At 40.9% G+C, this 12,140-nt stretch overlaps 1 protein-coding gene across 1 annotated transcript; it reads left to right on the top strand.

Annotated features, from left to right (window-relative positions):
• Positions 1 to 957: 957 nt before the first annotated feature.
• LOC145359924 (RNA-binding protein 7-like) lies at positions 958 to 10,744 on the top strand. The gene is made up of 5 exons (XM_080214793.1): positions 958 to 1,129; positions 2,466 to 2,628; positions 4,332 to 4,425; positions 5,638 to 5,746; positions 8,256 to 10,744. The coding sequence occupies exons 1-5, from the start codon at positions 1,037 to 1,039 to the stop codon at positions 8,688 to 8,690; spliced, it is 894 nt and encodes a 297-aa protein (XP_080070919.1). The 5' UTR covers positions 958 to 1,036; the 3' UTR covers positions 8,691 to 10,744.
• Positions 10,745 to 12,140: the final 1,396 nt, after the last annotated feature.

Genomic DNA, 12,140 nt, shown 5'->3' with positions numbered 1-12,140 from the left:
TCTGAATTTCACCACCTTTTTCAGATGCATCATAGAAAGCATCCTTTCTGGTTGTATCACAGCTTCTTATGGCTCCTGCTGTCTCCAAGACCATAAGAAACTATAAAGCGTTATGAACAAAGCCCAGTCCATCACTCAAACCAGCCCCCCACCCATTGACTATGCCTACACTTTCCGCTGCCTCGGAAAATCAGCCAACATCATTAAGGATCCCATGCACCCAGGGCATACTCTCTTCTAAAAGATACAAAAGTTTGTGAGTACATATCAACTGACTCAATCTTAAGTTTCCTTTATACATTTTGTTTCTGTTCGGGCCTTTCCCCCTCCTTTTGGGGAGCTGCCCCCTTTTTCTTTGTCCAAATGTAATTTAAGTTTGTTTGCTTGGTTCGGCCCACCCAAAAGAACGACTCAAGAACAGCTTCTTCCTGCTGCCATCAGACTTTTGAACGGACCTACCTTGCATTAATTTGATCTTTCTCTACATCCTAGCTATGACTGTAACACTACATTCTGCACTCTCTCCTTTCTTTCTCTATGAATGGTATGCTTTGAATAGTGCGCAAGAAACAATACTTTTCACAGTATGCTAATACACGTAACAATAAATCAATCACAGGATTGTTGTCGGTGCAGGCCCCATGGGCTGAACAGACTCTTCTACACTACAGGGATTCTATGTTCCTCAACCACTTAAAGCTGGGAATTTAATTCAGAACGGTATTTTTAAAAGTAAACTGATATCCGACTGCTGCGCATTTTCTGCATGAAAAGAAAGATAAAAATGTTAAACATAACATGGGGATACATTGGACCAGAATCCAGGCGAGCAGGGCGGAAGTGGGGAGTTAGAGGGGCGGAAGTGAGGTAGAGGGCCGGAAGTTGGGTGTTTGAGGGGCGGAAGTGGGGCAGAGGGGCGGAAGTAGTGTCAGAAAGAGCTGTGTGAGAAGAGGCGCCTGCATCGTAACTGGGAGCCGGGTTCGGGGTCCGGGCTGAGGGGAGGGAGGGCGGGCGAAGCTCCTAAACTGAAACTACCATGGGGGTGTCGAACGATGCGGACAAGACGCTGTTTATCGGGAACCTGGATCAGAGAGTGACTGAGGAGCTTCTGTTCGAGCTGTTCCTGCAGGTGAGCCTGGGCTTGGGCTTGGGCCTGGGGAGAGCCTTTCTGGCCCGGGGAGGGGGAGGGAAGGGTGGTAGCGGCCTCCGCTTGTCTCTTTGGGTTTCTGGTAATCTTCACTGGCTCAGTTTAAAATCTCCGCCATTCACTCAGGAGAATATTTGTGCTGCCAACAGGAGAAAGTTTCCCAGAGATCGCACGCATACATTCAAATAAACCGCGGCAGCTTTCCCAGCTCCTCAGCAGCCACTCACTCACTCGTTACGCTCCATTCCTCACTCACTCTGGCACAGTGGTTAGCATTGTTGTCTCATGGCGCCAAGGACCCAGGTTCAATTCCCAGCGTGGGCCACTGTCTGTGTGGAGTTTGCACATTCTCCCTGTGTCCGTGTGGGTTTCCTCTAGGTGCACCGGTTTCCTCCTACAGTCCAAAAGACTGGTAAGGTGGATTGGCCATGCTAAATTCCCCCTCAGTGTACTCGAACAGATGCCAGAGTGTGGCAACTAGGGGATTTTCACAGCAACTTCAAAAGGTTGTGAATGTAGCCCACTACATCACACAAACCAGCCTCCCATCCATTGACCATCTCTACGCCTTCCTTTGCCTCGGCAAAACAGCCAGCATAATTAAGGACCCCACACTCTCTGGACGTTCTTCCACGTTCTTCCATCGGGGAAAAGGTACAAAAGTGTGAGGTTGTGTACCAACTGACTCGAATAGCTTCTCCCTAGCTGCCATCAGACTTTTGACCTTGCGTTAAGTTGATCTTTGTCAACACCCTAGCTGTAATTCTGCACTCTATTGTTTCCTTCTGTGAGTAGTGTGCCAGAAACAATACTTTTCACTGTATACTAATACATGACAATAATAAATCAAATTTCATTGCACTGTTAATGAAGGCCTACTTGTGACACTAATAAATAAAATCCCTCACTCGCTTACTCACATTCATCCATTCATTCACCCACTCCCTCACTCACTTGCACTCATTAATTCACCCACTATCCTGTTACTGGGATCCTTTCACATTTGGAAGCCTCCAGGAGAGGTTTTATTCTCTTCCTCTGTAGATTAATTGCAGAATTTTAGCAGCCAGTTTCCTGTTCAGGTCTACAGAAGAGTGATATGGACTCAAAATGTTAACTCTGTTTCTCACGGCTGTTGCCAGACCTGCTGAGTTTATCCAGCATTTTCTGTTTTCCTTCAGATTCAGTGTTTGGCTTTAACCTGTGTTGCTTCATTAACTCTCCCCATCCCAGACACTTTGGGATGTGTGTTTTCTCAGCTGAAGCGAAAATGTGCCCACTTCCTCTGTGTCTCATTTTTCTTTTTCTGTTTCATCAGGCTGGCCCGCTCCTTGCAGTAAAAATCCCCAAGGATAAGGATGGAAAATCAAAGCAGTTTGCATTTGTGCATTTTAAACATGTGGAGTCAGTCCATTATGGAAAAGACTTGTTGAATGGGATACAACTATATGGCAAGGCCATCAAGATCCAGTTCAGATCAGGTAAGACGAGTTGAATCGTTGGCTTTCATGTTTTGCTTAGCAACTTATTTCTTCCCTTATACGGCGGTGGTTTAAATTCTAAAAGCAAAAGTTCAAAGATGTGCAGGTTTGGTGGATTGGCCATGTTAAATTGTCCCTCAATGTCTCAAGATGTATAATTTAGGGGAATTAGCCATGGTAAAATGTGCAGGATTATGGGGTGGGGAAGAGGACCTGCGAATGACATTCTGTTAGAGAGTTGGTGCAGACTTAATAGGCCGAATGATGACACTGTAGGGATTCTAAATGAAAATCCTGTGATTGCTGGAACCTGAAATAGAAGATATTGGAAAAATTCAGCTGGTCTGACAGCATCTGTGGTGTAGAAGAGAGAATAGAGCGACCATCCGCATGACTCTTCTTGCTTTAAATTCTTTTTACCAAATTTTTTTTGATTTTTAGTTGCTTTCATGTCATTTTTAATTTGCTACTCCACGTTTTGCAGATCTGAGCGATGTAAATTTGTTCCCAGATGTCCACCATTTGAGCTGGTTGCCAGAAAGGGCATGTAGGTGTTTCTTGGGGCATTTGTTGGAGGTGGGCAAGGAACTTTATAGACTGTGCAAAGGTTCTTGTCAATTTTGCTACCAATAATTCTGCAGTGGACCCACTTAAAGATGAGTTGGGCTATATTTGCAACTATTTTGCACTTTACATTGGATGTACCTCCATAATTGAGTATGCCGCATGTGGCACAGTGGTTAGCATTGCTACCTCACAGCTCCAGGGACCCGGGTTCGATTCCCAGCTTGGATTACTGTCTATGTGGAGTTTGCACATTCTTCCCGTATCTGCTTGGGTTTCCTCCGCGTGCTCTGGTTTCTTCCCACAGTCCGAAGGTGTGCAGGTTAGGTTGATTGGCCATATTAAATTGCCTCTTAGTGTGTCTTGGGATGTGTAGGTCAGAGGGATTAGCGGATAAACGTGTGGGATTGTGGGGATAGGGCCTGGGCTGGGATTGTTTCGGTGCAGACTTGGTGGGGTGAATGGCCTCTTTCTGCACTATAAGGATTTTGTGCACACTCTAAGCATTTAAGCCATCAGTTGATCTGGAGTTTTGCAAAAGGGCACGAGTCGCCACGAATCAGCGTTTTAAAGCATAATAAGAGGCCCTTCGGCTGTCGTGTCTGCTATGGTACCGCCTCTGCTGGAGATAAATTAGATAATTTTAATTGGCGGGGAGTTGCTTCTTCTGCTTCAGCTGTTGAGGGAAAGATGATTCGAATTAGATAAGAAAAGAAACAGTCAAGGCCCTCCGTGCCCATTGGGCACTGCAGGGGCTGAGGTGCCTTATAGACCCCGACAATCACATTTTGATTTGATGTGTCTTAAGTTTCCTTGTACTTTTTGTTTCTGTTCGGGCCATTCCCCCTCCTTTTGGGGAGCCGCCCCCTTTTTCTTTGTCCGAATGTAATTTGAGTTTTTTTACTTGGTTTGTCCGGAAAATACCCTCCGCTTCCTCTATTCTCATCGTAAAATAATCAACCAAACCTGCCAACATTCCTGGCAAAAAAAAGAAAAAAAATGAGCAGAGGTCAGCACCAACATTTATCATTTGCTTTCTGTTGAGATCCATAGATTTAAAATGTTTTTCCTAATGCAGTAAAATTAAAATAAACTTTTGTATATAAAAATTGTAGTAATTTCCTATCTTCTGTTCCTAGGTAGTGTTCATGAATCTCGGGAAGGAAACCCCCAGTCTCAGAATACGGCTGCTACTCATGCTCCCTACAATTCTAACCAGTTCAGCAATAATCGGTAGGGACTTCATATTGTGACTGTTCAGTTTTTTATTCTTTGGTTCTGCATGGCTAGAAATGTAATTCATTTGCTGTATCAGACCTAAGAGGGGGGGATAAAACTAGCAATTCACTTCATTTGGTGAAACTTGCAAGCTTTTTAGATTCCAAATATTGAAGTTGTCTTTTCTGTTTTGAATTCCTGAAGTAGGTTTTCCTGGGCTAGAGCTGGAAGCCAAATGGGGCGGCACAATGGTTAGTGCTGCTGCCTCACAGCACCAGAGACATGGGTTCGATTCCTGGTTTGGGTCACTGTCTGTGTGGAGTTTGTAGACTCTCTCTGTGTCTGTGTGGGTGTCCTCCAGGTGCTCCGATTTCCTCCCACAGTCCAAAGATGTGCAGGCTAGGTGAATTGGCCATGCTATATTCTCCCTTAGTGTGCCTGAACTGGCGCTTTGCAGTGTAAATGTAAGCCTATTTGTGATTCATAAATAAACTTTAATTATTCGCACCACTTGTTAGATTTGGGAAATTTTGGACATTGTGCGCTTGTCATATCCATACTACTGTATGGATACCTGGCTGCTGTTAGAGGTAAGATTACTGCTTGAGGTGGTCTCAACTGTGGGCATTGCTTTCATGGTTAGTGCCAGCATTACACTGCAATATTAACAAAAGCGTTGAATAAAGTTGTCAAGAAACCTGAGACACCAAAGTTTGTCACAAAGATATTACCAATGTTTAATTGAATTTAAATGAAATTAAATCTTGCTTGCAATTCATTTTCGGTCCATTATACTCCATGCAGTTCACACATTGTAAACTTAACTCTTGCAACAGCTGTAATAGTTGGGGAATGGCGGCCGGGGGGTTAACTAAATCCTACACATTCTTTCCCAAATGAATAAATGTGCAAGATAATTAGGACAATAATAATTGGGGATTAGAAGAATGGTTTCAGTTTAAAACACCCGGCGGTGGTGGTACTACTATTAAGTGTAAAAGTTGAGTGGGTAGGGAAGAAATATTTTGGTAATAAATGGTGGGATTATGGAATATTGAAATGTTTCCTGCGCCCATGCTGTTTTGTAGCGTCTGAGTTATTGGACAGATTCTCGCAGTTCTGAGAGTGTATATATTTTGGGTCTGTGCTGTTCCCTGGATCCTGCTGTAAAGTGTTTCCCCCTTCTCTCTCACTCTCCCTTCCTCACACTGATTGCCCCACACGCAGTGACAGGTTTGGTCGGGGAATGGATAATACGGGCTGTCCAATTTTTGTGACTCCACAGCCAGTACAGAGATCATTTTCTTCACTCGATAGTCTTCAGCGGCAGGTCCTGGTAAGTAAAATCAACTTTTGGTTAATCCATTTGTGTGCCTAGTTTATTGAAATAAAGTTAATCTGAACCTTAAAATATGGATCTTGAGGTCCAGTATGCTATTATATATGAGTACCAATTGTATTCTAATCCAAATATCATTATTTTATTCGTCCGTGGGATATGGGCATTGCTGGTGGCCAGCATTTCTTGCCCATCCCCTAATTGCCCTTGTTCAGAGGGCAGTTGAGAGTTAACGGCTCTGGAGTCACATGTAGGCCAGACCAGGTAGGGAAGGCAGATTTCCTTACCTAAAGGACACAAGTGAACCAGATGGATTTTTCTTACAATCGACAATGGTTTCACGGTCATCATTAGATTCTTAATTCCAGAATTTTGTTTTATTGAATTCAGATTCTACCATCTGCCATGGCAGTATTCAAAACTGGGTCCCCAGAATATTAGCTGAGTTTTTGGATTAATAGTCTAGCGATAATATCACTAGGCCATCACCTTCCTGATAAAATAAATACAATATATATAAACTGCACTAAAACCAAACTGCATTTTAAAACCAGAAGTAAAAAATTGGATGGAACAATAACATGATATGATTCCTTAACATTATTTATTTTGTATGTTTCTTTTAAAACACCAGTTTAAGAACCATGAATCTTTATGGACACGTGTTTTTCTTAATTATACTCTTCTTTTTAATATGCCGTATGTTTTTCAATATTCTGGTTTATGCCTGACAAGATATCTTACGTAAGCATTTAAACAGACATAGTTTAGATATGTCATATCTACTTCCAATTATAATGCCTTCTATCATGCCATCCCAGTCTTGCTTTCTTTGAGGCAATTCTCAGGGTTGTCTTTGATACCTGTTAATCATTTTGGGGTGAGCATGGTTTTTGATGTACATATGACCACCTATGCTATTTGCAGTGTGTCTGGGTAGTAAAAGTTTCATGAACATATCCCAACTTTTACAGGTGAATCCTTTTTTCTAATTGACTTAACAAATATGGGCTTCTTCCCTTTTTTTTTCAATCGTGGGATGTGGGCATCACTGACCACCATTTGTTGCCCATCCTGAAGTGCCCTTGAATTGGTGACTTGCTAGGCCATTTCAGAGGGCAGTTAAGTGTCAACCACATTGCTGTTGGCCTGGAGTTGCATGTAGGCCAGATCGGGTAAACACAGCTAATTATCTCCCTGAAGAGACTTATGGAGTTTTTAATGACAATCAGTGATGATTGTCATGGTTGCCGTTACTGAGACCAGCTTTATGTTCCAGATTCAACAATTGAATTCAAATTTCACCAGCTGCTGTGGTGGATGTTGTGTTTCCTCAGCATAAGCTTGGGCCTCTGGATTACCTGTCCAGTGATATTCTCACCATCTCCCAATTAATCCAATTAATTTTACTTGTTTTACTTGTCTAGTCTTTTTCCACAGTCCTGCAAATTGATTTTTCAATATATATAATCTGTGTGTGTGTACATAAAATATGTTCTATAGTTTTTTATTTTTAAGGGGATTGTTTAAAATTCAGCTCTCTTCTGCAGGCAGTCGGTGTGTCTGGTAAACATTTAGCTCAGATATTGTAATAGCAGGATAATTACTCCTTTCAGCTTGGAATTTGTTACTTTGATAGAGTAAATGGACTTTTATTTACACAAGATTCTTTTAGATGTTGAGCCTGTCAATGGGCAAAGCTGGGTCTGTAGCAGAGAAAAGATGTTTTTGCATTATAGAGTTACAGTTCTAGCTGGCAATTGTTTGAAGTTGAAAGCTTATACAAGTTGCTCTGAAACACTTTCTGTCTGAAAGCTTCAAGACTGTCCATTCACCATAGCAAGTATGTATTTAAAGTGGCATTTACATCTGAGGAATGTTGCTTATTTGGAATGGGAACAGTCATAAACTAGAAAGTAAAGTCACTTCCTTTCATTTTTAGATACTGTTCAAATGTTAATAATTAAGTTGCTTCATTTGTTATCGTTACATTTAAACTGTTATTATTTAATAAGGCTTCTTTTACTATAAAAGATGCCAAATTTGTCAGTGAAATTATTCTTGGAGTGAAACATCATATCCTCTCTCTAATGCCAAAATAGAAAAATAGTTGGGTTCCAGCCTGGCTTCACAATATACCTTGGTGTTCTCTCCCAAGACCCTAATAACATCCAGTTCCCTTTTGAAAGATTTGAATCTTTTTTTCACTGCCTTTACGACACCATTTCAGGCAGTATATTCTGGATATTAACAGCTTGTTGGGTTTTAAAACCTTTTTTTTGTCTTTTCTCCTAGTTCTTTTCCAATTACTTTGTCTGTATGCTCGTCCCTGGGTTGATGACCCTCCTGTCTTATGAATGAGTTTATCCTTCCAGTACCAAACTCATTCACGTGTTCTGTTTGCCACTTTAGGGTTTGACTTTCATTGATATCTGACAGGAGAGAGCAGTCAGCTCTGATTTTTGTATTCTGCAGATTTGTAAGCTGTTTGATTTTTAACTTGCAGGTTAACAATATGTGGCAGCAACACGCCAGGGGAGGGCAGCAGAATTATAGTTCCTCAATGCAGCAGTCAAATGCTGTCAACCGTTCCACCCTGCAGCAACCCTACCGAGGAATGCCTTCTAACCAGCAAACGACACCTCCGAATTACACCACCCCTGTACAATCACGGTCGTCCAGTCCAAATTCACGAATGACGTGGCAATCGGAAAAATCATCACCTGGCACCCACAGGCAGCAGGCACACTCGTCTTACCGGTCAGATGACGGTCACTTCACCCGAGATGCTCACTTCCAGGATTATAGCCAAGACCAGCATTATAGAGGGAACCGCGAGCCTGAGTTCCAACATGACCAAGGCTCGCACCACAGCAGAAGCTGGGAATATGATTACAGAAGGGAGCATGCTAGAGGCAACAGACATCGAAATTGGCAATGAACTGTTAAGATTGAATTAAATCCCTTTCCCTCAAAGATTGGAATTTGAGGAAATGTTCAGCGAATTGAACTGGAGCACCACCTGGTTTTAAATTTTTTTAAAATTTTCTATACATAATTGTAATTTTCTCTCAGGCAAGTTGGGATGCCTGCACAGAAATGCCCTGTTTGTAGAATTTACAACACAGAAGGCCCTTTGGCCCATTTGTCTGTCTGACCCTATCCCCTTGCTGCTGTAGATTTATCCAATCCCCTCCTAATACTAATCCTTTGCCTCAGTAGCTGCCTGCTATTTAAAAACATCCCACATCTAATGGTGCTCTTGTTTGTGGAACTTCCCCAATTAGTTCCCACCTCAGTCACATGAACCTTTAGCATGGCAAATGATTTAGACAGCTAATTCTGCATTGTGACGTGTGCCAGTAAAGTGAAAATAGGATTTTTAAAGACAGTATTAAGCATGCAGGAGAGCGAGGAAAAGAAAATCAAACATGACTATGTCCCATCCAGATTGCATGCGAGTGGAATCTGCTGGCAGTGATCATGCAGATGCAATACTTAAATTGTGCCAAAATCCATGCATGAGTTGTGGAATTTAAAAAAAAAAGTTGTTGTACAGACCAGTCTTTTACTAGATCTTCCTCCCTGCAGTATCTCCTGTTTTGATTCCTAGAGACAGTGGCTATTCTTAGTGAGCAATACTGCTCTGGACTCACTACAACAGTGAACATTTAGTCAGGTGCTCAGCATGTCTCTAATGCATACCTCAGAATGTCAGTGCTCTTCCAACCAATGCTTGTTTCTTTGGTTTTAACTCCTGGCAAGTCCAGATGCAGCACACTGAGCAGAAAGCTGCTCATCAGCAAGTGAGGGATCACCCACACTGACCAGTCCTCTATAACCAGCATTAGACTAACTGACAATATTGGTCCTTAAAACTGGATTCCACTATATTAATTTACAGCTACATCTGGTAAACTGATTATAAAATGAATATGATTTACTCACTGAAAAGTGACCAGTGCTATAAAAACATTGTTGGATTTATTTTCCTATCTTCAATCGAAACCCAACTTGTTCATCTCTCTCTCTTTTCAAAAGGAAAGGAAGGAGATTTAAATTAAATGAGCAAGTCTAGGTTGGGGGGATCTCGAATAAAGCAGTCCGATGCAGTGAGGAATTTCAAGAATGATGGACAAGGATTTTGATCTGAGGGAGGTTGTAAATATGAGCTGTTTCCTCAGCTTCGCTTGTGAGCTGGGACAGAATTGTTGAGTGCAGTTTTCCACGTGTTCGGATTGTAATGTAAGAGACCAGCATCCACCTATAGTATCAAACCAGCTCTTATATTGGTGACCGAATCATAAACCACTATTGGGATGTAGGGGAACTCATGCTTATCTTCAGTCCCTTTCACTTCATATTAAACAATAAGTAGCATGGTGCCCAGGCAGTGGATGACTGAGTTTCTATTTGCTCTGAGTTGTCGCTGTTTTCCTGCAAGTTGATTAACTAGTTTGTACTGTTATCCATCAGAAAAGTGGAAGCAGTTAATTGCCATGAGACTGCCTGAGAGCAGTATTGGTCGTCATACCAGCAGGAAGGTTCCTTTTTGGGAGTATTTCACATTGCAGCTACATTCTAAGTAAACATAGAATGCAGGTATTTTCTGTTGGTATTACAGTTACTAATTTTTGTCTTTAATTTTCACATTCTTTGTGGTGTTATTACATCTAACCAAAATTTCATTGCATTTTCCCGAATGTAACTACTGTTTTTTTGTTCTGTACTTATTTTAGTTGCACATAAGGAATGATGTATTCTCTGGTCTTCAGTTCACCAGCAAAAGAAAAGTTATAATGTAAAAGAAACAGTTGAGAATTTGTTTTTTTAAAAAATAATTGAAATTTGTACAAATTTTTAATGTGCTATTGCTTTAATTTTTTTAAACCTGGATTTGTGGATTAAAAAATACTGGAATTTTTCCAGGATAATTGCAACTACTTCATCACCCTTGTACTCTTAACAATATGTTTATAAAATGTGTACTTGTCATTTGGTGGTTCCTTCAATTTTAAAGTCTTAATTTTACCTTTTTTATACAAGGTCTTTTGACTTTGTTCCCCTTTGTTTGGAAATGGAAAAGTTAATTGTTGCTGGCTAAAAGTGGAGCTGGAGGAATGTTAAATACTAGGAAAAATTGCACTGCTGTCTAAATTTTAGTTCTATTTAGCTGTTGTACAGCTTGTAATTTGCCTGTAAATGTGCAATATTTTTTAATATTTCATAATCCTTCTCTGTAGGAAGACCTGTTTACTCTGACTTTACCAGTTCCTGATACCTTTGGTATTTGCTCGACCAGCTGATTTCTAAATGCTGTCATGATTCTATATTAATTGGCATTGTTCATATACCAGGAAGAATATTTTCCCCTTCAGGTTATAGATTATATCCTAATCCTTTCTGTGTTTGTGGAGTTTTACAATTTTTCTTCTTGTTTCTCCAATGTAATATTGTGAAGATTGTGCAGCTACTTTTTAAAAAAAAAATCAGGAGTTTTGCCAGTAAAAGTGCTTTTCCTCTTCTTTGTTTATGCACTTTTTTTGTTAAAAAATATCGTCTTCATTGCCTAAATCCGTATGAGTTATTGGTCCTGAGATATTAGTTCCTGGTTAAATTGTGAGGAGATTACTTAAGATACAAGTCAGGAGTGCGATGGGCTACTCTCCATGTGCCGGGATGAATGAAACTCCAACAACGCTCAAAGCTTGACACCATCAAGGATAAAACCACTGCTTAATTGGCACCTCATCCACAAACATTCACTCCTTCCACCAACTGACATGCAGCAGTAGCAGCTACGTGTACCAGCTACAAACTGCAGAGCCAGAACTCACCAAGGCACCTAAGTCAGCTTTCCTAACCCACAACCACTACCATCTAAAGGACAAGGGCAGTAGACAGGAGTGCCACCACCTGGAAATTTCTGCTACTAACCATTCTGACTTAGAAATACATCACTGTACCTTTGCTTTTGCTGGAACTCCCTCTGTAATTGGCATTGGACAGCAGTCATTTAAAAAGGGCAATTAGGTAGGAGCAATAAATGCTGGCATCTAGTGAGGCTCACAACCCTTGAAGGAATTAAAAATATAATTACAGGTCATGTATTCTTTGGAATTCAGTTTAACAAGGAATAATTTGATAGCAATTTTTAGGATTTTTAAACATGTCCTATTGCAGGACAAAGAAAACTGAACTTAAAATAAGAGCCAAGCCATTAAAGAAAAGTTGGGAAGCACTTGCACAAGTGGTGATAGAAATGTACAACTCTCAAAGCAGTAGATGCTTTTAAAATTGAGTAGCATAGTTAGAGTAAATAGGAAGGACTTATTTTCTTTACTGCAGAGATCAATAAATAGGGGTATTGATTTAAAATAGTTGTTTTAAA

Source organism: Carcharhinus amblyrhynchos, chromosome 29 (assembly GCF_965287045.1).
Source record: "Carcharhinus amblyrhynchos chromosome 29, sCarAmb.v2.hapA, whole genome shotgun sequence".
NCBI classification, from domain to species: Eukaryota; Metazoa; Chordata; class Chondrichthyes; order Carcharhiniformes; family Carcharhinidae; genus Carcharhinus; species Carcharhinus amblyrhynchos.
The sequence above is the reverse complement of the archived record's forward strand: the minus strand, read 5'-3'. Positions and strand labels throughout refer to the sequence as shown.